Source organism: Cervus elaphus, chromosome 21 (genome assembly GCF_910594005.1).
Source record: "Cervus elaphus chromosome 21, mCerEla1.1, whole genome shotgun sequence".
Lineage (NCBI taxonomy): Eukaryota > Metazoa > Chordata > Mammalia > Artiodactyla > Cervidae > Cervus > Cervus elaphus.
In genome coordinates, this window is record NC_057835.1 from 29804225 (window position 1) to 29828518 (window position 24294).

Genomic DNA, 24294 nt, shown 5'->3' on the forward strand with positions numbered 1-24294 from the left:
TTCTTTAGTGGCTTTTAGGAGTTAAAAAAGGAAATTTAAAAAAAAATCAAAATCTTCAGTTTCACAACACATTATTTTACTTTCAGGCTTCTAATTTTCTTAGCAGACCAGTATTTAATGTGACTATTTATGGTCACACTAGAAGTTTTGCTAGTTATTTAAATGCCACATCACACTGGAGTTTGTTGGATGGGGCTAGTGAAAGTATTGCTTATATAGTATTTGATGTTAAAATAGGTCCTTTGGGGAAAAAAAAAAAATAGGTCCTTTGAAAAACTCAGATCTTTTTAAAATTATAATAAAAACAATGTTTATGGTGAAAAATGAAAATTTAAATACTCCACCATTTTGCATAGTATAGTAATGATTTGTGTATCCTAGAAATTTTCTGTGCATCTTTAAACATGTCTCTGTGTGTGTGTGTGTCCATCCGTCCCAGTCCCACCAATATGATTATACAAATTGTGCTGTTCTTCACCTTTTTTTCACGTAAGGGTAAATCTTGGGTGTCTTAACATATCACGAATAAATCTATCTCATTCTTTTTAAAAACCTGTATAGCTGAATCATTATTACTTCGGTCAGTCCTCACTTTTCTTAGTCCTGGTCTGTGCTAGCAGACAGCAGAAACCTGCTGTGGTTAACTTAAGCAGAGCAGCATTTTATTGGAAAGATAGGATGCTCCATAGAATTGATGGGAAGGCAGTATAATCAAGCTTGAAAATGGCAAAACCACGGAAGGCAAGACACAGCCAGACTCCTGCTGTCAATACAACCTGCTGAAGCAGATGCTGGTGCATGCCAGTTGTCCAGCATCTCCCCTGTAGCCACTGTGGATTCTTTCTTTCTGGTTCCTGATATTGACGCATTCCTTCAAGATTCCAAATTCTGAACAGGAGCACCTGATTGGCTCAGCCTAGGTCAAATGTGACCACAATGGAAGGTCATAAATCATCTTCCATTAAGAATAGGAATTTAGAAAGAATATTAGTATTTAATTGTGAATTTAAGTATTCATGTATCAATACTTAAATTCAACAAGCTAGTCTCAACATTGTCTGTGTTGACTGATATCAAGTCTGCAGGGATTTAAGGAGCTTGATTTAATTACTGTTATCATGTACTTCTTATTAACCTAGCACTGCGAGAAATGGATCGTTCTGCTTACAGTCTTTGATTTTGATACTCATTGACATCATAACATACTGCTTAGACATCATGTGCAGTAAACTTACTGTATGGTGATTATATTGTATGTTTATATCCAGACACCTTCTTCCTTTCAAAGCATCATGAGAAAGTATCCTCTTCATGCTCCTTCATTGAAATTTATTTGTGAGATGCTAAGTTCTTATTTGGAATCTTTACTTTATGAAACGATTAGTAAAATGGTCAGGTTAAAGTATGTTGATACACCTGATCTATTATTTTTTTAAAACCTTCTTCCTTCGTTAAATTTCTGGTCTGTCAGAGTCTTTAAGCTTATAGAATATTTCCTTTCTTTATCTTACTGTTGATGCTAATACATGGTAAGTGAGATAGCTTCTTTTTAGTTAGAGGAGATATTGTTTGCAAGTAGTAATATGTATCTGAGAAGAACAAACTCAGGAGGTTGGGTGGTACAGTGGGAAAATATGACTTAATATTGTAAATTTTAAAACCTTATTTTGAGTTTCAATTCTGCTTCTTACTGTGTTTTAACTTGAGGCATGTCATTTAAGCCTCAGTTCTTTCTTCTTTAAAATAAAGTTATCAGGAATTCCCTGGCAGTCCATGATTAGGACTCAGCACTTTCACTGCCGTGGTCTGGGTTCAATCCCTTGTTGTTGGAACTAAGATCCCACAAGCTGTGTGGCTTGGCAAAAAAAAAAATGAGATTATCATTCCTGCTTTACTGATGTCATAGGCTTACTGTTACGGTCAAATAAGATTGTGTGTGAAGAGGGAGCTTGTTTTCACCTTCAAAATGTCAAAAGTCATGCATATATTTTACATAAGACAAGAGTGTGTTAGCTTGAACTCAATTATAGAAGTCCATAGCTGCAATAAAAACTACTTGTTCATATTGAAGTGGGTCCTTTGGGTATTAGGCAGGTATCAGGTAGTCTCACTATTCTAAGCTGAGTAATTGCCAGAGATTCTAAGTGGAAACCAGGATAACCCTGTTTTGAACTTAACCTGTACTGAGGTGCAGCATATCTTCACTATTTTCTGTTACTTGTCTATTGTACCAAGCAGATAATGGTGTCATGTTAGTTGTAGCTGGAAAACTAAAGAGGATTGGACATTGAGACCAGCATTTTAGTTGGCTATTTTGGAGAAGGCAATGGCACCCCACTCCAGTACTCTTGCCTGGAAAATCCCATGGACGGAGGAGCCTGGTAGGCTGCAGTCCATGGGGTCGCTAAGAGTCAGACACAACTGAGCAACTTCACTTTCATGCATTGGAGAAGGAAATGGCAACCCACTCCAGTGTTCTTGCCTGGAGAATCCCAGGGACGGGGGAGGCTGGTGGGCTGCCGTCTATGGGGTCCCACAGAGTCAGACACGGCTGAAGCGACTTAGCAGCAGCGTAGCTAGGCCAGTGAGTCTCAGACTTCAGGGCACGTCAGAATCACCTGAAGAGCTTGGTGAAACACTGATTTAAGGACTCCACCCCAGAGTTTCTGACTCATTAAGTTCGGGGTGGAGCTGATAATTTGCATTCTAAAAGTTTCCAGGTACTGCTGATGTTGCTGCTCTGGAGAGCACACTAGAGAATCAGCGCTTTAGTGAAGGCATGTAATTCATCATCCAGGCTGATCCCTAATTCATCAGGACACGAGGGGTAACTAAGTCTGTCCCTGGCAAACCAGGATACAGAGTCATCCTCATTTTACCTGTTTGAAAAATCTTTTTACAAAGAGGGTTATGCAATAGAATTGTCACCTAGTAGATGACTCACGGTACCCAAGGTTGGTTGGTTGGTTGGTTTATTGGTTTATGTTAAATTCCCAGCTGTGATGATTCAGTTTTGTTTTTTCCTTGATCCCTGTCCTTGTAAATATTCATTAAAAGAGAAACAGAAGTGTTCTAGATTCTTTAGCTGATTTGTTTGCCGTGAATCCTAGCATAATTTTTGTGGATGGGTTCTTTCACTGGGTGTGTGATTGGATGAGATGCTGGAGAATAATTTCCAAATTTGTGTCTTATCAGCACAGTAACAGGTACATCTTACATTGCAGCCCAGGGTTTAAAAAGTGCGTGGGCGCGCGTGTGTGTGTGTGTGTGTGTGTGTGTGTATGACAGTAGCTTGCATATAGCACCTGTCCTATCTTTATTGACTACCTGTAGTCTAGTATTTGCTATTTTGTTCTAGTTCATTTTTTTAATGCTAGTTGTAATCCAGTAAATTGATTTCACTGGTTACAGCCTACTGTTTAGAGAACATTGCACAGATGACCCCTTTGCTTCTGACATACTGTGACTTTCTAAGATTCCGAGAGGTATACTTCAGTTTCCTTCATTCTGATTCTTCTCTAAGCCATTTTCCACCGTTAAAACAAACTAGTTCGAGAAAATCCCAAGAGTGGGAGGAGAAAAAGGAAAGGGATGCTATTTTTAACCACATTTCTGCTGTGTTACTTGCTATTAAATTTAATATTCTGTCATTTATTCTCTATGTAAATTAGCTAGTGCTCCATTTAATTTTTTAAATTTTAAAAAGTTATAAATTGCACCTAGCTTTGTTTTCTTGAAAATATTGCACAAGCTAGGTCTTTCCTAAGAATATCTAAACTCAGCTTATATTAAAAAACCCTCAGCTTCACCAAATTAAATTTTTCTTCTAATGAAGGATGTATTAATCATATTAGTTCTAAGAGTCCAGTTAGGAGATGGAAATTACACAAAAGTTTGAACAGGGAAAGTCTGGTGTAAAGAACCACTGACTCTAATGTGTGGTTAGAGTAATGGGCAAGTGGACTAAGAGAATTCTAAAGAATACAGAACAACAGGTGGAGGGCCCAGCCACTGCCCCTAAGACAGAGGCAGAGCATGGAAGGAAGGAACACTTCCTGGGGATCTCAGGTTTTCAGAGGGAAATTACACTTAATTCAGGGGCGGATAGTGTCAGAGATGCAGTTCTTAATGTCACGTGGTCATGATTTCATTCTCCAACATCATTTTCTACCAACAGTGGTTTTTTGTTGGTAGATAAATAAAAATTGTTGGGAATAAAAATTTTTTGAGAAATTGACTTTTTAAAATGTAGACTTAAGTTTGTCATTATATAGAAAATGCGAGTATGTCACTGTTTGATCTTTTCAGCGAGCATTTAATACATAAATCCTGCATCCACTGAGCATCTATTAATTCTAAGCCAGGCCACAGCAGAATGGCTTTCTAAATGCAAAATGTTATTGCTCCTAAGGGAGGCAGGTAGACATGTGAATTGATAATAGAAGTATGATACAAGAGGTGCTTAATGAGGTATGTAGAGAGCACTATGGCCGCAGCGTGCAATGAAGTGTTAGTCTGACTTTGTGCCAGGGATGGGAAGGAAGCATAGATGTGTTTTATTCTCTATGTGCCATTTCTTTTATTCCTTGCGGTAGCCTTCTGAGTAAAGTGAATGTATGATTACCGTGATACAATAAGCAAACAAGGCCTTGAAACCTGAAACAACTTTTTCTACCATTGTCACACATGGGATCCAAATATAGTCCAGTGTTTCTCTCTTAAATTGGTGGTGTACATTGAAATACAGGAGGCTGCAATGGTAAAAGTTTACCAAATGTAAAGCACAGTTCTGAGAAGAATTTCAAAAGTGAATTAGAAGTGTTCCTGTCCTTAGGGGTTGCTGGTCTGGCAGTGCTGGTAGAATCCATCGGTGCTCTGGAGATGGAGAAGGCTTGGCCATTTCATAGAACGGTCCAGAGTGCCTTCCTCCCTGCCCTCAGCCTTCACTGAGAGGTTTCTCAAATAAATGCTGTCTTCCCTGTTTCCTCTTCGCTTATTTTAATATTTCTGGTGTTTGAGTCTCTTTATTTTTTACTGATTACTGTAGGAATTATTAGAGACAGAGTCAACAAGACTGAGAGACCAATGAGTCCAAGGAAAGGGAGGGAGGAAAATTGTTCCTCACAAGTGCATTTTTGTAGGTTTTCTTGGGCTGCTTAATAATTTTAAGAAACTTGTCTTAGGGCTCAGAACAACAAAAACCTATTCTCTCTCAGTTCTGGAGGCCAGCAGTCCAAAATCCAGGGATGGGCAGGGCTGTGCTTCCTCTGAAGGCTCCAAGGAAGATCCTTGCTGCTCTTCCAGCTTCTGGTGGCTCTGGGGGCTCCTGGGTCTGTGGCAGCACAAGTCCAGTCTCCTCCTTTGTCTTCAGACAGCCTTCTCCCCTGTGCATCCATTTATCGCTGGAATTAGGCCCAACCTGAATCCAGGCTGATCACATCTCAGAATCCTTAATTATACCTGCAAAGATATTTTTCCAAGTTAGGTCACATTCAGAAGTTCCAGGAGTTGGGACTTGGACGTGTCTCCTTTAACCCACTCCAGTCAGCACCAGATCAGTATCTAATCGCAATAAATGAGAGGATTGCTGTCTCAGATGCAAGGGGGATGATGTGTGGGAAACCAGCAGCGTGAAAACAACTCTGAAGTCATTTTATTTAAAAGACAATTATAGATTGTGAGTATTTTCTTCAGTTGTAGGAACTAGGTAGTTAAAAATGTGAACTCAAGGTCAGATCAGTTTGGTTGGAGATTTTGCTCCTCAACTGTATTCATCTTGAAGAATCCTTTAATGTATTCATTAAAAATTTTGAATATGCAAAACTCAAAATTTTTGAATTTGAACCTTATGATGTTCCTTTGAAGTAGAAATGCCATGTTTTTCTTTTTCCCATTTTACAGATGTGGAAATGGAGCTTAGTTTCTATAATGAATTTTGTCTGAGGTTACAAGTTATGAAATAATACAGATGAACACTGGTGTCACAACTATAAACCTTGTATTCTTTTTAATGTATCTTGCTGAGTTTATTAATTTTCTATTGAAAGGAGCAGACCTCATTGTTTTTTCATGTTTCATGGGTTTCTTGGTTTGGAATGTGAGCATGAAGAATAAAATTTTCTCTTTGCAAAATAAGCCACAAATATTTACACCAAATTGCCACCTCTCTGCATCATCTGTGTTTGAGGTCTGTCAGTTCTTTGCTATGACTTTAAAACATAGAGTTCTTCAGTGCATTACTTTCAGTCATGAAGACAGGTCATTCATTTATAGACCATCTGGTTCATTGTGCTTTTGAGGACCCAACATTGTAGATGACAGTGTGTAGCTATGATTTCAGGATAAAAGTTGGATGAAACTTTGGATCTTTGCTTTCCCCACATATTTTAAACTGTCTTATGATTTTTAAAATGGAGCAATCATCAGTTTCTTAAAATTATCTTGAAATTGGTGGAAGTTGGTTTAGGACTAGAAAAATAAACTTCAGTAGAATACCCTAGCACTTATACCAATACTCCTTGTGGAGAAGGCTCCATTGCCTAAAAACATCACTGGAGGTTTATTAATTAGATTCTTGGGCCTAACCAAAGACTGAATCAGACTCTCTGGAGCGAGGTTTTAGGAATCTGCATTTTTAATGAGTGTCACTTATAATTGTTTGGCATTGATGTGGTAATCAGGTAGTCAGTTCTCACCACAGCACTTAGGCCTGCTGAGGACAGTGTATTGGACCCTGAGTAAAGGAAGAAGGTAAGGGGACTTCACAGTAGAAACTCTTAACAACTGTTAAGTGCAGCAGGATCTGTTAAAGAGTGGTTGAGAAGCTACCGCAATCTTTAGAGAGAAGAACAGATTTGGAGGCACCATGCTTCCTGAGTTCAAGCTATCTTAGAAAGCTGTTGTACTCAAAACAGTATGGTATTAGTATCAACATAGACATAGATCAGTGGAACAGAGTAAAGAACCCAGAGGTAAATCCATACATATGTGGTCAGTTAATTTATGACAAGAGAGCCCAGAGTATACGGTGGGGAAAGGACAGTCTTCATTAAATGATGTTGGGAAGACTGCACAGCCACATACAAAAGAATGAAACTTACACCATTATGAAACTGAGGGTGGACTTATAATTTAATTACATCTTACCAAATGGCTTCACAACAGCACCCAGGAATTGGAAGGGGCCTAGTCAAGTTGATGCATCAGAAAGACCATCACAGTGTTTTCATTTTTATTGAAGTATATTGTGCTTATAGAAAAAGGCACATGTCCTAAATATATAGCTCAGAGAAGGTTTATAAACTGGACCCAGGTAACTCTTACTGTTCAGGAGCCCTTTTATATTTATTTCATCTGATTCTTACAACAGTGCACCAAAGAAAGTATAGGAATTTCCCCAATTTTATAGATAGAATTTTGAAGTTCAGAAAGTTCAGTTTCCTTGCCCCATGTTACAGCTAGTAAGTGACAGAGTTAGGATTCTAACCAGGCTTTTGAGGCATAAAGGAAATACTATGGAAACCCAAGGAACCAATCCCCATATTAGTTATGCATGGGGATTGATAGCATCTTTGGAGCAGGAGTGCTTTAGTGAAGAAAGCTTTGGAATCTCTAAGCATGAGTTTAGAGTTGCCAAGAAGTGACAAGTTCCTTGGTGCGAGATGCCAGAGAAAGAATGTGGTGTCACCTCAGAGGACAGAAGGTGATGTGTTGTGCTTAACCACAGGCTTTCTAGACTGTGGTGTGAGAATATGATCTGTTGGGATAACAATTTCTCAAAGAATGTTGTTTAGTATTTTGGAGGGCTTAAATTTTATATATGTGCATTTTACCAAAAATTTTCAGAGGTTTATACAAATAGATTTGAGGCAAAGGTGGAAGGCAGAAAGACCATGTCTTATTGAGAGCCATTGGAGCCTTATTGGAGCATTGAGGATTAAGAGGGGAAAGCATGGAATTCAAGGTATTTCTGAGAGAACTGATGAGATTGGTGAGCCATTAGCTGTAGGAAGAAAAGGAATTAAGTGATTTTCTTGTTGATGTGATCCATTGGGAACCAACTTCAGAGATAAAGAAATACTGAAGGTGACTCTTGAGTTGTTGGAAGAATGGTAGGCAGGAACATGAAACGGAATGGATTAGGTTTTACAAGTTTTCATTCCCAGCCTGAAAGAGTTAAAGTGGACATGTTCAGAAGGCAGTTGGATATAATGAGAATGAAATTAATTAAGATGGTGGCTAGAGAGATGGGTTTGGTAATCACTAATTTATAGATGTATGTTGGGGCTAGAGGACTGAGTTAGTTCTGTCAGCTGAAGAGAAAAGATAACCAAAGATGAAATGGTGGTGAAACCTCCAGTATTTAAGAAGAGGAGCAGTTGTCACAGAATTAAGGGACCAAGGAGATGATTATAGCCTGAAAAAGCCAGAAATCGTCATTTTCAAGGAGGTTGTAGGTAGATAAATTATATAGAAATATTTGATGGCACAAACAGATCATGTTTCTGGGTCAAATAAATTGAGGACTGAGAAAAAGCCTAACCAATTCAATTTGGCAATTTGGAAAAGTGTTCGTGATTGTGAGCCAGAAACCCCAAGTATTTTATCCAGAATTAAAATAGTATAAGTCAGCATATATTGAATAAGATAAGCTATCTGTAAACTTAACTGATCCTGACAAATAGGTAGGTGACTAAGGAGACCTGGGAAACACCATAGTGGCACTTGGATATATTCTCTGCTTTGAAAGATACTTTGATTATCTGAAGAAAGAATATGGTATCTTTTTTTTTTTTTTCCCTAAGAATATGGTATCTTGAAAATGAAGTCAGTACTTGGTCAGAGTAAGTGGTATTGCTATTACCAGAGCAATCCATACTCTGTTGTGAGATAAGAAGAGGGTTTCAGGTTCTTGTATCACTGAAGTAATTACCAGACTGTGAGATGATTCTTGAGGTCCCTCAGTAATAAGATCTGTAATTTCTAATTATAACTTTTTTCTCTACCATATGGGGAAATTTTGAATGCTAAAAATAGAAATGAAGAAAAAAGAAGAATCTTAAGTGCATATTGCTAAGTGAAAGAGGCCAATCTGGAAAAGCTACATACCCTATGATTCCAGCTGCGTGACAGTCAGAGAGAGGCAGAACTACGGAGCAGTAAAAAGATGAGTGGTGAGGGGGCAGGACTGATGGAGCATTGGGGATTTTTAGGGCAGTGAAAGTACTCTGTGTGACACTGTAACAGTGGATACATGATACATTTGTAAAATCCATAGGATGGAGAACACCGAGAATGAACCTAGATATGAACTGTGGACTTTGAGTGATGGTAGGTCAGGGCAGGTTCATCAGTTGTGACAAGTGTTACAGCTCTGGTGCAGGAGGCTGGTGGTGAAAGGGGCTGTGTCCCGTGGGGAGGGAGGCTATGAGGACTTGCTGTACTTCCTGCTCAGTTTCACTGTGAACCTAAAACTACTTTTAAAGTCTCTTTTTAAAAGCAGAACGGAAGATTCATATCTCAGTTGCTCACCTATTTTGTACTTTAACACTTAATAAATAGTAATTTTCCTTTCTCTCCTAGACCTGCAAGGCTGTTGAAGGGGTATTAGAAATCTAATGGGTTTGTGCCTTTTGTAATATAAAAGAGAATACAAGAGAAAAAAAGTCAAATGTTTTGAAATTCCAACTTATATTCAGTTAACTAGAATCTTAAAACGTTCAAAAAACTTTGAACAAATAAAATACTTCCTAAAACACAGCCATGTGGGGAACTTCTCTGGTGGTCCAGTGGTTAAGAATTCATGCTTCCACCGCAAGGGGAACTGGTATCTCATATGCTGCCCCATAAGGCCAAAACTTTTTAAAAAAGAAACAAAAGTTAAAAAAGAAAAAAAAGCACTATATATATACACACACACACAGAATTTGTCTTTGATTTGTTACTGTTCATTTTGACACTTGACACTAGGGCCAGTCATTCAGCAAAATTATTGAGTGACTTCTCTCTGCCTTAAGACAGGTAGCAAGTGACAAGGTATTCATTGTCCTTCTCTCATTTGAGTGAATAACCTAGAAGACATTGAACTGTTCAGTTTGTGTCACTTAGGAAAGACCTTCTTCAGCCCTTCAGTCTAAACGAAGTCTGTTCTGTTACTCTTCTTCATGGTACTTTATTTTCTTGCTTCAGATGGCACTTACAATTATTTTAAGTTACAGTTCATACAGATTATTTGGGCATTTGTTCTGCTTAATTTCTCTCCCTGTGCTAGATTGTAAGGAAACAAGCGTATCATTTTCCATGTGATGGCATTCAGCAGAGACTTTTTGAATAAGTGAATGGATGAATGAATGATGACTGCCTTTGTGTTTCATAAGTGCACGATGCTACCAAGTAAGCAGATTTGGTCTCCTGTAAGGTTATGGGGAGGAACTGGGGGCAGGAGGAGAAGGGGACAACAGAGGATGAGATGGCTGGATGGCATCACCAACTCGATGGACATGAGTTTGAGTAAACTCCGGGAGTTGGTGATGGACAGGGAGGCCTGGCGTGCTGTGATTCATGGGGTCGCAAAGAATTGGACACGACTGAGTGACTGAACTGAACTGAACTGAAGGTTATGGGCCTGAAAATGAGTAGGAAGTGGTGTGGTATTCAATATTCAGTTCTCCTCAGAGGGCAAGTAGGATGTATATAGAAATTTTGCCTTTAACTTGAAAATTGGGAAGTTATTCAAGACTTCAATGATAAGAGTGAAGGAATGCCATTCAGATTAAAGTCGATTCCAAAGTGAATCAATGCTTCCCTAGTGGCTCAGCTGGTAAAGAATCTATCCACCTGTAATGCGGGAGACCTGGATTGGGAAGATCCCCTGGAGAAGGGAAAGGCCACTCACTCCATTATTCTGGCCTGGAGAATTCCATGGACTGTATAGTCCATGGGGTCGTCAAGAGTTGGACCCAACTGAGCGACTTTCACTTTCAAAGTGAATCAGCCAGAAGATAAAACAAGCAGTTTTTCCCACTAAAGTAGATCCCAGACACTTATTTCTTGTTTCTTTATTTGTTTTTTGAGACCAAGGTAAAATAAACTATAAAAAGAGGAAAGCACTGTGTTTTTTAAATTTCATTACTGCAGAAAAAGCAGGAGTGCAGGAACCCTTGACCGCATGAGCTCTGTGGTGGAGGCCGCTTGGTTGTCTGCTGGAGGTTCCTGCCACTCCCATCTTCCAAGCTGAAATGCTGGAATGAGCATGAAGGATGAAAAGGAGGTTTTGGATTGGTCACCACCTTTCACTCACATCAGTGGTATAGCACTGAGAAAGCATGGCACGTTGCTCTCAGAGCACTGGGAACCCTGAATGTCTCTCTTCTAAGTGCTTTTATGAAGTATTTCTTAATTTCTGTGAATTTTCCTCTTAATTTTTTTTTTCTTTTAACTTTCAGGTGTTGGTAAATCATGCTTATTGCTACAGTTTACAGACAAGAGGTTTCAGCCAGTGCATGACCTTACTATTGGTAAGTGTTACAAAGAGATGAGACACACTCACAAGTTTGGGGTAGTGGACATGGAATATGCTAGAGGGCTCATTGCGCTAGTGAGGAGTCAGAAGTCAGTGAAACTAGACCTGTTGCTGTACTGGAGTTTAGTCTCCACAACTGGGTTTAAAATATCTGTATCTGCAGTAAAAATGATATTACACCACTCTGTAAGAGTGGTTGGAATGCAGCAGACAGTCATACTTGATCTTGATTGTATTTAATGATGAAACAGAAGATTGAGAGATAGTATATCTCAGTGTATCTCAAGACAGGGGTGGGTAAGAGCAGAGACCGTGGACCGTTTTGTTGGAGTTCGGATCAGGGCTCTGCCACTAGCCGGACACACCCCTTCCCCACTCCATGCCTCAGTTTCTTTGTTTGTAAAATGAGAAAAGTAGTAGGACCATCTCACAAAATCGTTACGAACAGTGAGTGAGTAAGTAAATGTGATGCATTGAAACAGTGCCTAACAGTGTGGTAAGTGCTCCAGGCCAGCCTGTAATTATTAATCCAGAAAAACTACCATCAAGCATTTTGTAGTTTCCTCAATTGTGAAGAATAAATGAGAGTTCCTGGTAAGAGATGGTCAACAAATTTTAGCTATTATTACTGTTAGCTCTACTGGTTGTTTTTAGTGATATTATTCATTAATATGCACAAGTATAAAATTAAGTGAAAAACTAAAAACTTTAAGTAAGTGTGCTATTTCAGGGTCCTTAATCTGTTTTAAAAAATTACACCCCGAAAGCTAAAGAATCTAGATTTCTTCTTCTATGGCTGCAATAGAGATTAGTCAACCATGTATAAATAAGGTAATTGGAAATCTAGTTAAACTTAAGAACTAATAGCTTAATGTGTATTTTCAGCCAGTGACTGCTTATTTTCTATAGGTGTCATTAACTCACTATTCCTAACAAGTTGATTCTCATGTCCTGTGTATTTTTAAAGTACCAAATTGAAGATAGAGTTTATAAATCAGATTATTAGATCAGTTGATGGTATTCAGCCAAGCCTAATGTATTTGTGCATGTATTAAACATCTTTCCTCACTGGCTACTTACAGTAAGAACATGCAGATTCCATTTTCATCTTGGTAGTTTTAATTATGTCTGCTGATGATGGGTAAGACAGGTGCTGCTCTTTCATGCTGGTTCTCATGATGCATTTTAACTTGGGGGAGCTCCTTTTTTGTAGGGATCTGCTCTTTAATAGGTCTGCACCTTGAGGCCACCTCTTAGGCATGACTCGGTCCCGAGACATGTTGTTTTTTTTATAGGGTACTGTCAAAAGTGTCTTCCTTTTCGTTGAAGCACACCCAGTAGGGAGGATAGGCCTGAGCCTCGCTGCTGTCAGAGGACAGGCTCTGCTGTGAAGAGAGATGGGGAAGTAGATCAGAGGGAGTTCTCAGCAAACCTTAACTCATGTAACCGCACTGGCCGGCTTTCCTCTGGGCTCGCTGATGGGAGGCCCTGGGAGTTCGGAGGAGAAAAGCAGAAAGAAGCTGAGGGTCTTCTCCCCTTTCTGCCAGGGTTTACTGTGTGTCCTCCATGGCTTCAGTACAAGTCCCTGCCTGTCAGGGTCACTGGTGGTCTGGTTCCTGGGCTCTGGAAATCCTGGTTTCTCTCTCTGCCCCCCAGTTTGGGGACAGCAGCAGCTTCCGGCTGTTCCTGATCTCTGGGTTGCCTTACCTTCTGCTCCTTGGGTTTCTCAGCCCTGCCTTCAACATAACCAGTTCCCTACTTTAAATCCCCTCTGTTTTCAATACTTAAGTATGGTTTCTGTTTTTCTGGTTGGACACCAACTACTATACTCATGACACCCATCACAAGAATTTATTTTTCTGACATAGAAATAATTTAGAAGGTCCTTAGTACATACTTTTTCTAGGAGTGTAGAATGATTGCTAAAGTAGGCATGAGGCAGTGTCTTGATTCTGTTGCATACTTACTTTTGCTTGATGAATAGAGAAAGGTGACAAGGTTAAGGTTGGGTCGTGATGAAGAATTATTAACTGCTAGCAAAGGGCAAATAAAAGGCAAGGGAAGACTATATAAAATGTTCCTTACCCTTTGACTGCTATCTCAGTGAGAATTGTTATGCTGGGAATCAAAGAGCCATCTGTAAAAAACTTCCTGGGCACAATTTCACTGAGGATCCAGACCCCAGCCTTGCCATGCAGAGGGTGGCTCAGGGGCTGTTCCTCTGGACCAGCAGCATCAGCATTGTGTGAGGGTTGTTACAGGATCTGCTGCTGCTGCTGCTAAGTCACTTCAGTTGTACCCGACTCTGTGCAACCCCATAGACGTCAGCCCACCAGGCTACCCCGTCCCTGGGATTCTCCAGGCAGGAACACTGGAGTGGATTGCCATTTCCTTCTCCAATTCGGGGAAGTGAAAAGTGAAAGTGAGGTCGCTCAGTCATGTCCGACTCTTAGCGACCCGATGGACTGCAGCCCACCAGGCTCCTCCATCCATGGGATTTTCCAGGCAAGAGTACTGGAGTGGGGTGCCATTGCCTTCTCCGGTTACAGGATCTACTGGCTCCCATTCTGCATCTCAACAGGGTCTCTAGGTGATTCACATGAGCATTAAAGGCTGAGAATCACTGGACCAATGGCTTTTGTGAATATGTGTGTGGGTTCCCCAGGTGGAAATAGGCTTCATATTGTGGACCCTGTGCACACGCCCGCACACATCCTGGCCCCTCACTTCCTTTACTTGCGCTTCTTCTGTGATCCTGCTTCCACTGAGCTCCTTGCCCGCACAGTCTTGCCCAGGACCTTTCTGTCAACAGCGTCTGGAACTACTCCAGAGTCTTGGATTCTTGTGACTGGCTATCTGACCACCCCTGCTGTCCTTTGAGCTCACACACCTTCTAGTTCTTAACGCTAAAAGTTTATTTACCCCATCAGATGTAAAATCCATTGATTCCGCCATCTTTGTACTCTCACCCCTCTTGCTTTCTTACTTCTCCCCTTACCCAGCTTTAATTCTAAGCCTTATAGTTATGTCATTATAATTACTCCTGTGTACACCCTCTGCTGCTTTGTCCCTCCTCTTAGTTATAGCCCACTCATTCCCACTGTGTTTATTTTACTACCTACGAGTGGACAGTTTGACAAATACTGATCCAGAAGCTAGGCCATTTACATGTTCATTACACCTTGCTTCCTCTCTCCCTCACTTTAAACCGTCAGCCTCTAAGAAGTGACTACTGAAAGTGAAAGGATACTCTTGGGGAAAAGGTGGTATCGTTTCCCATATCAGGTGCCCCACAAGAGACCAATTAAAACTATGCCTCATTTATTTGGGGTTCAATTTTCTGATGAAGTTATTTAGAATGTCATTGCCAAGAACTAGGAAGATAGCTGAAAAGACCTTGTGAACATCTGGTTCAGATCTAACAAAGACCATTTTCCTGATCTTAGAACATAAAGATATTTTCCTGACAGGTTGTGATTGTTATGAAAACACTGTAAAAATCCAAAGAAGGTTAAATTCCCCATGTAAACTTGCCTTTGGCCCTCCACAACCACTGTGAAGAGTTTGGTATGTGTATCACCTTCTAGAGTTTTTAAATATATCATAAACACACATACAAAGCTGTTCTCATTTGCTTTTCCTCCACGGATGTCCTAAAGTACCTGTTCTTTGCTGTGACTGCAGCTTATGAATGGCTTTAATATTTGTGAATTGGAGGGAGAAAAGTTGCTATTTGACTTTTCAACTCTTTAGTTTTTAGTGCGGCTGAACTTTTTAAAATATGTTTGAGAAACACTTCTGTGTCTTTTCTTTGAATTATGTGTTTTTATCTTTGCCCTCTCTACTACTAGTTTTCTTTAGTCAAGTTCATTGATGCTTTTTGTTATGACTTTCAAGTCTTACTAAGAAAGGGATGCCCTTTCACGTATATGAATTATATGCGTATTCTTTAAAATATTCTCATACTATAAATTTATACTTCATCTGGTATATGGTCATGTAGGTTATTTTCTTTAATCCCTACATAACTTGTGGCCCCACACCATTAATTGAATCAGCCATTCTTTCTTTCCTATTTGGTTTAGCCTTTGTTATCTGCTAAATCTCTGTATGTATGTCAGCCTGTTTGGGGACTTTCTCTTCCTTCTTTTTTCTATTTTACGAGGCAGTATCATACTGGCATTTACAGTCACTTTCTAGATATTTAATGTGTGATTGACGTTTTTCCTTTTCTAAACATTTTCTAAATTTCTAAAAAATTTTCTGAATTTTCTTAATTATTTTTGTATATTTGTTCTCCAGTTGAACTTTAGTCTGTTTGCCAAATTGCAAAATTTTTAGTGAGGCTTTTAAAATTTGGTAGGAAATATATTAAATTTATGGACTAGTTTGGAGACAATTTATGTTTTTACTGTATTAAAATTAGCTATTTATACACATAAGATGTTTTCTTTTATTCTGGCTTTTAAAATGCTCTTCAGTGAAGTTTTACATAAGGTCTTGTGCTTTTACATTATTTTTGTATTTTATGGATTTTGTTGCTATTGCAAACAGGTTTTTCCCACCATGACTATTGTTTAATTATTTTGCATGTTCTAGGTAGACATTTTGGCCTTATCTGTAAGTCATAATTTTTTCTTAGCTAATATCTATACCTTTTGTTTTTGCTAGTATCTATAGTGTTGTTTCTAGGAGTATCAGCCTTCTTCCCCACCAGTCTCTGTTTTGAACCTCTGCAGTTTCTAAGTTCCAGGAGTAGATCTAGATCCTTTTTTTTCTCAAGACGGTCTAAGGAGGGCTCCTTATGGCTGTTAACTTGATACCATCCTGCTGTCTGGTTGGCAGCACCATCTCAGGGAAGGAGCCTCATTCTGCCTCTGCACCTCCACGTGCCCTGGCTCTGGCAGGGGGTCCTGTTTCATTGGGGCTGTCATCAGTAGTCACCTCATGAGTGACGTGTCATCATTAGTTAGAAATCTTGGAGTATAGTATGAAATAATAATGGATCCATACAAAATACTTACTGTGTGCCAGGCAATAAGTATATGGTAACTAAGGCATGTGGTAACTTTATTTTAAATTGAAGTTTACAATGTTTATTAATGTAATTAATGTAAATTAATTTAACATTAATTAATTAACACTAATTAAATTAATGTAACAATGTAAATTAATTTACAGTGTTATGTTTCAAATGTACAGCAAAGTGAACCAGTTTTACATATATACATATATATGTTCTTTTTCAGATTCTTTTCCATTATAGGTTATTACAAGATCTTGAGTACTGTACTATACAGTAGGTCTTTGTTGTTTACCTATATTATATATAGTAGTGTGTCTGTGTTTATCCCAGACTCCTAATTTATGTCTACGCCCCCATCCCCTTTGATGACCGAAAGTTTGTTTTCTGTGCCTATATTTTCATTTTTATAAATAAGTTCATTTGTATCATTTCTTAGATTCCACATATGTAATAACTCTTAATCTTGAAGAAATTTTATGAGATGGGTATTAATGACTAATGGTATCATTAATATCATTTACAAATAAAAACTAAAACAGAAGAGATACAGTAACTTGCTCAGGGTCACACAATTAGTTGGTATCAGTTGTTAAATACTAAATAAATGTTTACTATGCAAGGATGCAAGCACTTACTCTACAAGGATAATCACGATCCAGAGGTAATTTAGAAAGTGTGTATTTACGCTCAGAGTGTTTTGTCCTGGAAGGTTGGAAGTGAGTAACATCTGAAAAAATAAGCATCACTCCCTGACAGTGTCAGGTAAATGAGGCCTGGCCTTTGGCTCCACAGATAATTTCTCTGGCAGCCAGAATTGGCTGTTAATTGAAAATGTATCTGGGAAGAGAGGCTCAGGGGCGTAGGGGATGATGGTTTATCTCATAAAAAAGAAATAAAACTTTCTAAATAAGCTTCTTAAGCATATACATACCCATACACATGTACAAATATATACTTAACTAAAATGATTTAAAATTTTTACAGTCCAGAGGAGATGTGTAAGGTTTGGGGTTTTTGCTTGTTTCTAAAACTTCTAGGACACTTCAGCTTTCAGCATTTTCTTTTACCACATAGAATACAAAGGTAAAGCCTGCACTGAATGAACCCAGTTATGAGAAGGTAAATTGGGAAGAGTTGTTTTTGAAGCTAAAATTGACTTCTTTGTTTCTGTTTCACTTGATAGGAAAACAGAAATCATAGTTTTTCAGTAATCAACTGTGCTTGTCAGTTTTTTATCTCATTCCTGGATAATATAGTAGTAGCCTTTTAAAACTAGTTTCTTGGCCTCTTGTTTTTGTTTTCTGTCCTGACTCTATTAATAAGTGAAGTTAAAATGGCAATCTTTCTGTATTTTCCTGCTTTAGAAACAGTCTTGATTTTCATATAACATGGTTTTAAAATTAGGTGTGTTTTTCCACAATGAGGTACCATTACACACCAGTTAGGATGGCTGCTATCCAGAAGTCTACAAGCAATAAATGCTGGAGAGGGTGTGGAGAAAAGGGAACCCTCTTACACTGTTGGTGGGAATGCAGACTAATACAGCCGCTATGGAGAACAGTGTGGAGATTCCTTAAAAAACTGGAAATAGAACTGCCATATGACCCAGCAATCCCACTTCTGGGCATACACACTGAGGAAACCAGATCTGAAAGAGACACGTGCACCCCAATGTTCATCGCAGCACTGTTTATAATAGCCAGGACATGGAAGCAACCTAGATGCCCATCAGCAGATGAATGGATAAGGAAGCTGTGGTACATATACACCATGGAATATTACTCAGCCATTAAAAAGAATTCATCTGAATCAGTTCTAATGAGATGGATGAAACTGGAGTCCATTATACAGGGTGAAGTAAGCCAGAAAGATAAAGACCAATACAATATACTAACGCATATATATGGAATTTAGGAAGATGGTAACGATAACCCTATATGCAAAACAGAAAAAGAGACACAGATGTACAGAACAGACTTTTGGACTCTGTGGGAGAAGGCGAGGGTGGGATGCTTCAAGAGAACAGCATTGAAACATGTATACTATCTATGGTGAAACAGATCACCAGCCCAGGCTGGATGCATGAGACAAGTGCTCAGGGCTGGTGCACTGGGAAGACCCAGAGGAATCGGGTGGAGAGGGAGGTGGGAGGGGGGATCAGGATGGGGAATACATGTAAATCCATGGCTGATTCATGTCAATGTATGACAAAAACCACTACAATGTTGTAAAGTAATTAGCCTCCAACTAATAAAAATAAATGGAAAAAATAAATAAAATTAGGTGTGTTTTTATAGGCAAAATCTTTGAAGACTTTTTAAGTGTCAGTAGTCTCTGTGTATATATACTTTGAATAAAGGGCTAAATATGCCAAAACTCAACTGTGGGTTAAGTTAAGCAAAGGGATGTGTTAGAGTGTCTGGAGTTTTATATAGAATCCACAAGAGGGTGGGGACGTGGACTTGGAAATGGGCAGGAGTGAAGCATCCTAAGAGGCTGGAAAGCAGAAACCATAACAGCCATCCTCCTGTCAAAGGATGGAATGGTTGCCAGTCAGTTTGAGTACCTTCATCCCTCTGCTCAGGGTGCTGGTCCTTGATTGCCTTGCCTACCCATCCATGGTGTCAGTCAAGGGTCTGTTTCAAATTTGCCATTGTTTTTTTCGTCAAATTTGACATTATGTATTGGATTTAAGAAATCTTGAATCCCATTGAGCAATGCAGATGTTTTTGGATTGTGGTTAAAAGCCTTTATATGACAGTGGGAGGAAAAACAGGATTTCTCTCTGTGGCTACAATAGATTGATGAAAAGGCTTCCATTTTGTCAACTATCTTGCTATCTGTAGAATTTTGTGCTTTAGGACATAACTTTTAAATAGTGGGCATTTCAAAGAGCATTTGTACCATCCTTAGCCACTAGTTTCTTTCCTCAGCCACTCATTTTCATGTCACTGAGTGAGCTGGTGGATTGTTGTTTTGGGTATCCCCCCATCCTGTGGCATAGATGGTATATGACTATATGAATATAGATAGGTAGATGTGTAAACACTGTAGTGGTTTTATATGAGGTTAATTGTACAGTTTTGCATTTTTCTTTCTAGTATATCCTGACTCCTAGGTCTTTTCTCTGTGCCTTTCCTGTATTTCTGAGTCTGAGAAACATACCATTAGTTTCTTTGTATTGACTTTGCACTTAATATGGAATAAATAATAAAATACAGAATAAAAACTCAATCAAGTTACATATCCTGGAAGGGTAAATCACCTTTCTATCTCACCTTCCTGATCACAGTTGGGGGAATTATAGGAGATGCTGAAATGAAATTCTGGCACTGGGCAGCGTGCCCTTCCCTGGGCAACTAAAAGCTGCTTTTCTGCCAGGATGACATCTGGTTTCTGGGGACCATGTGTGTCTCCCCGTCACCCTGACTCTGATCTAAATACTGAAAGAACACACTCCAAGCAGTAATGATTTGGTGTAATGTAAGTGATAGACTTCTTGCAGAGTCTCCTTCACAGCTGTTTGCTCTTCTGAAATTAGCTCCTCTTTTTCTCCTCCTCCTATTTTGATGATTGAATGCGTATTTTCAAAAGATGGTAAATGCAAGGAAAAAAGCCAAAGTAGTAAGCTGATAAGTGTAAAGTTTGTATTCCCTTAACCTGCAGTCCTGTCTCCTGTAATTTGCCAAAACTCATCATCATAAGTTGAAAAATATATGCAAAAAATTCATTTCAGCATTAACTACTTAGTGAAGATTTGAAAACAACCAAAATTTGTAGCAATAGAGTACCAACTTAATAAAATGCATGTATATCTAAAGATACATAACACACAGGACTATTATGTAGCCATTAAAAATAATGGTATAGTTTTATATAATTTTTTTATTGTAAAAGTACTTCGTGGTATGGAATGTTTATGACATAGTGACTGAAAAGCAAATTTCAGGACAGCATTTGTGTGTTCCCATTTATATAAAACTGTATGGTTCTGTGTGTATTTATTCATGGTGCGATGTCTGAAAATATGTTTAAACAGTGTCATCTCTAGTGAATGAACTTGGAGATTTCTTTCCTGGTTGATAACCCGTGATGGAACTAAGACTATGCTGTTGAAATTCATCTATCCATTTTAGTGATTGTTAAACCACATTAATAGTTTTTAAGAAATTGGTTCTTGAATCTCATGTCTAATTATTTTTAATATTATTGAGCCTGCAAAACATGAAGGCCACAGTTGGTGTCTTGACTACACAAGACTCAGATATCTTAGTGTTTAATTATATTCTTAGCCTATGTCTTATGAATACCTCTGCCTTAACTTATACATTTTCTAAGGATGGAAGATGTATTTATTAATCTGTGTATCATTTGGCATAGCATGTCCTAGAAATACCCTTTTTAAAAAAAAATCCTTAAATGTGAAATATATTCCCACTAATTTGCCTAACAAAACACTTTCTGTTCTATTCAGGTGTTGAGTTTGGTGCTCGAATGATAACTATTGATGGAAAACAGATAAAACTTCAGATATGGGATACGGTAAGTATAGCGCAGATACCTTGTATGACCTCAGTAAAGTCATTTTATAAAAGTACATTGTTGTGTGTTTGTTCAGTTTTAATGTTATTTTATGACTGTTATGGTTTGTTAGACACCTGCAACCATGACATAAAATGTGGTAACAGAAAAGATTCATTTTTATCATGCAATATTTTCAACAGCGGTACCCTAGGTGTCAGGTGTAGGGGAACATATTTGAGCAAATGCTCAGGCTATGGGATCCAAATAGAAATGCTTCAGAAACTGTGTTTTTAAGAAAAACAAGCAGTATACTGTCTAAAGTATACATGTGAATTAAAATATATGAATGTCAGTACCTTAGAGTCACTTGATGTGATAGTTTATTGGTTTATTCTAAAAATAGGATTTAGTCCTGAGCACTTGATGCTACCTTGCTCCCAATCCTGTCGTTTACATTCATCGAATGCAAGTTCAATATCCTGTCACATAGTTTTTAATGGCAGTTTCTCATCTGAACCACGGAAAGTTATTTGCATGAGTATTTTCTTTATTTTCCCATCTTCTGCATAAAAGAGAAGTACTTCATTGTATACAATTGATATGTAGAGACCTCAAAGAGCCTTTGCTTATGTGGCTTATAGCTATCACTATCACTAGAGTTTAAGGCTGAGAAACTTATTAAACAGTTCATTATTGATTGATTGTAGAATAACCCTGATAAACTCATTGTATATTAGAGTAAAAAATGCAATTTTTATGGAAATTGACCATTTTCCCAAGACAAAAATCTATTTTCCAGTGTGAAGAGTGTCATTTTGTTACATTTTGAAAATTGTCTTTACACTCTGCTTAGTAGAAGACAGCTGGATTCTTGTGTCGCCCTCTGCATCAAGTCTTTTGTGTGTTGTTTTGTTGAAGTCTATGAAGAGAATGGCCCCGCCCATCAGAACAAGACCCAGTTTCCTCCTCAGTCAGTCTCTCCCATCAGGAAGCTTCCATAAGCCTCTTATCCTTTTCCATCAGAGGGCAGACAGACTGAAAACCACAGTCACAGAAAACTAACCAATCTAATCACATGGACCACAGCCTTGTCTAACTCGATGAAACTATGAGCCATGCTGTGTAGGGCCACCCAAGACGGATGGGTCATGGTGGAGAGTTCTGGCAAAATGTGGTCCACTGGAGAAGGAAATAGAAACCACTGCAGTATTCTTGCCTTGAGAACCCCATGAACAGTATGAAAAGGCAAAAAGATAGGACACTGAAATATGAACTCCCCAGGTCAGTAGGTGCCCAGTTTGCTACTGGACAGCATCACTGACTCAATGGACATGAGTCTGAGTAAACTCCAGGAGTTGGTGATGGACAGGGAGGCCTGGCATGCTACAGTCCATGGGGTCACAAAGAGTCAGACACAACTGAACAACCGAACTGAACTGATGAAGAGAATACAACCTCACGCAAATAGGTAGTTGGAGAATGGAGGACCTCATGGGCCCTTCAGGAGTCTTGGGGACTCCCAGAGGTCCAGGTATCCCACTGTAAGCACCACTGCCTTAGGGCAATTAGGACTTAAGTCTTCGCTGAACCCCAATTGAGAAAATCCGAAAGGTTTAGGACAACAAACAGCATATCTCTAAACTAGTAAATGAAATGGAAAATACAGGGAATTTTACTGCCACATGCCCCCGGTCTTTTTTTTTTTTCCTAATCTTACAGTCTTAGTGTCTCACCTGTCACCTTTAATAGCCATTACTGAAAGAAGGTATCTTGAAGAATATTCAGTCTCACAGACTGGATTCTTAAGAACGCCGAGCGAATTTCTGAAGGCTGTCGTGAGACCTAGGTTTCCTCATCTTTCCTATATGCCACACAGTCATCCCAAAATGGGAAACCCTAAATCTCTGTCTTGCTCTGTTTGAGAATCATATATGGGACTCTATTTTTATGCTTTCTTTTTCCTCTTTCTGCAGTGCAAATTTATGCATTCACCATTTCTTAGTGTTTCCCCCACCCCCAACCTGTAGCATATCATAACTTTCTGGATTTATGTTCTCTCAAGCAATGTAACTTCAAAACTGCACAGAAAAGAGAAAAATAAAATACACAAACTCCCTTCTTTCCTAGAGATTTTAATTAATGATCTCTAACCAAAAGGAAATCTTTTCTACTTCTATATTAATAGTTTCTCTTCTTTTCCAGAAGTGATTGTTTTACAGAAACCAGTTTGCTTCCTTAGCTAATAAAACATTCTTGTGCAACCCAAATCCTTCACTGTAGTGTGAACTAAACTGCTTACTGTTCTTTAATATGTTTTTCATACATTGTGCCTTGCATACTTTACTTGAAGTCGCTCTACATTAATGTCTACCTCCCGTGATCTGCTTTTCTTACATGACAGCGTTAAAAGAATCTGAAGTCAGCAGTTACATCCTCTGAAGTCTTTTTTCAAAGTAAATATTCTTAAATTTGTCAAAGCATTCAACATCTCTTCTTTCTTAGATCTTTGCAACCTTTATTTCTCTTCCCAGAATCTTCTTAAGTTTCTATATGAAATTCCCTTAAAAAACCTAGAATTAAATAGTCCTGGTTGACTTTTTCTCCATCCTTGCTGTTGACACTAAGACAGCCTAAAAATTACTGTGATTCTTGTTAATCTTGCAGTCATCCAAACCAGAAGTCTTACCCTTGCATGTAAACCTCAGAATCTTTTTCCTTGATAACAGCAGTCCTTGATCACAGGTCTAGATTTGTAAGTTGAGTAAAGTACCTGAGATTCCTTGTTTGGGCCCTGGACAGCTTAGTTGGCTACTTAGAAATCCTTTTTTCTTTTTAGCTTTCAGCTGTGTTCCATGTAACTGGAGTTGTTAGATAAATGACTGACAAACTAAAAGGTATTACTGTAGTATTGATTCTCACAACTTTTAATTTTCTAACTTGATTGGCTGTTTGGGATCATTGAAGATGACATATTTGAATGTCTGCTATAAATAAACTTCAGTATTCTGAATTGGGCTATCCCTCAAGAAGATCTAAGGAGGAAAAAAGATAAGCATGTGAATAGTGTGTTCATTTTATCTAATCAATAGTATTAGACCCAAATGATCACATGAAGGGGAAAAGGCTAAGTATAGGCTGTGGTGGACAAGCTTCCTAGCTTTGTGAGAGGATTATGGAGCTTGAACTGGTCCTCAGAGGGAATAGATATTGGGGAAGTAGAAAG

General features: G+C 38.6%; 1 protein-coding gene across 2 annotated transcripts in view; it reads left to right on the forward strand.

The window, feature by feature from the left end:
* Window positions 1–24294, forward strand: part of RAB2A (RAB2A, member RAS oncogene family) — a 64433-nt gene that overhangs the window by 13674 nt on the left and 26465 nt on the right. For both annotated transcript variants that reach the window (XM_043879176.1, XM_043879177.1), the window contains 2 exons: window positions 11445–11516; window positions 21022–21089. In XM_043879176.1, coding sequence (XP_043735111.1) covers window positions 11445–11516; window positions 21022–21089 — 140 coding nt within the window. The remainder of the gene's footprint in view (window positions 1–11444; window positions 11517–21021; window positions 21090–24294) is intronic.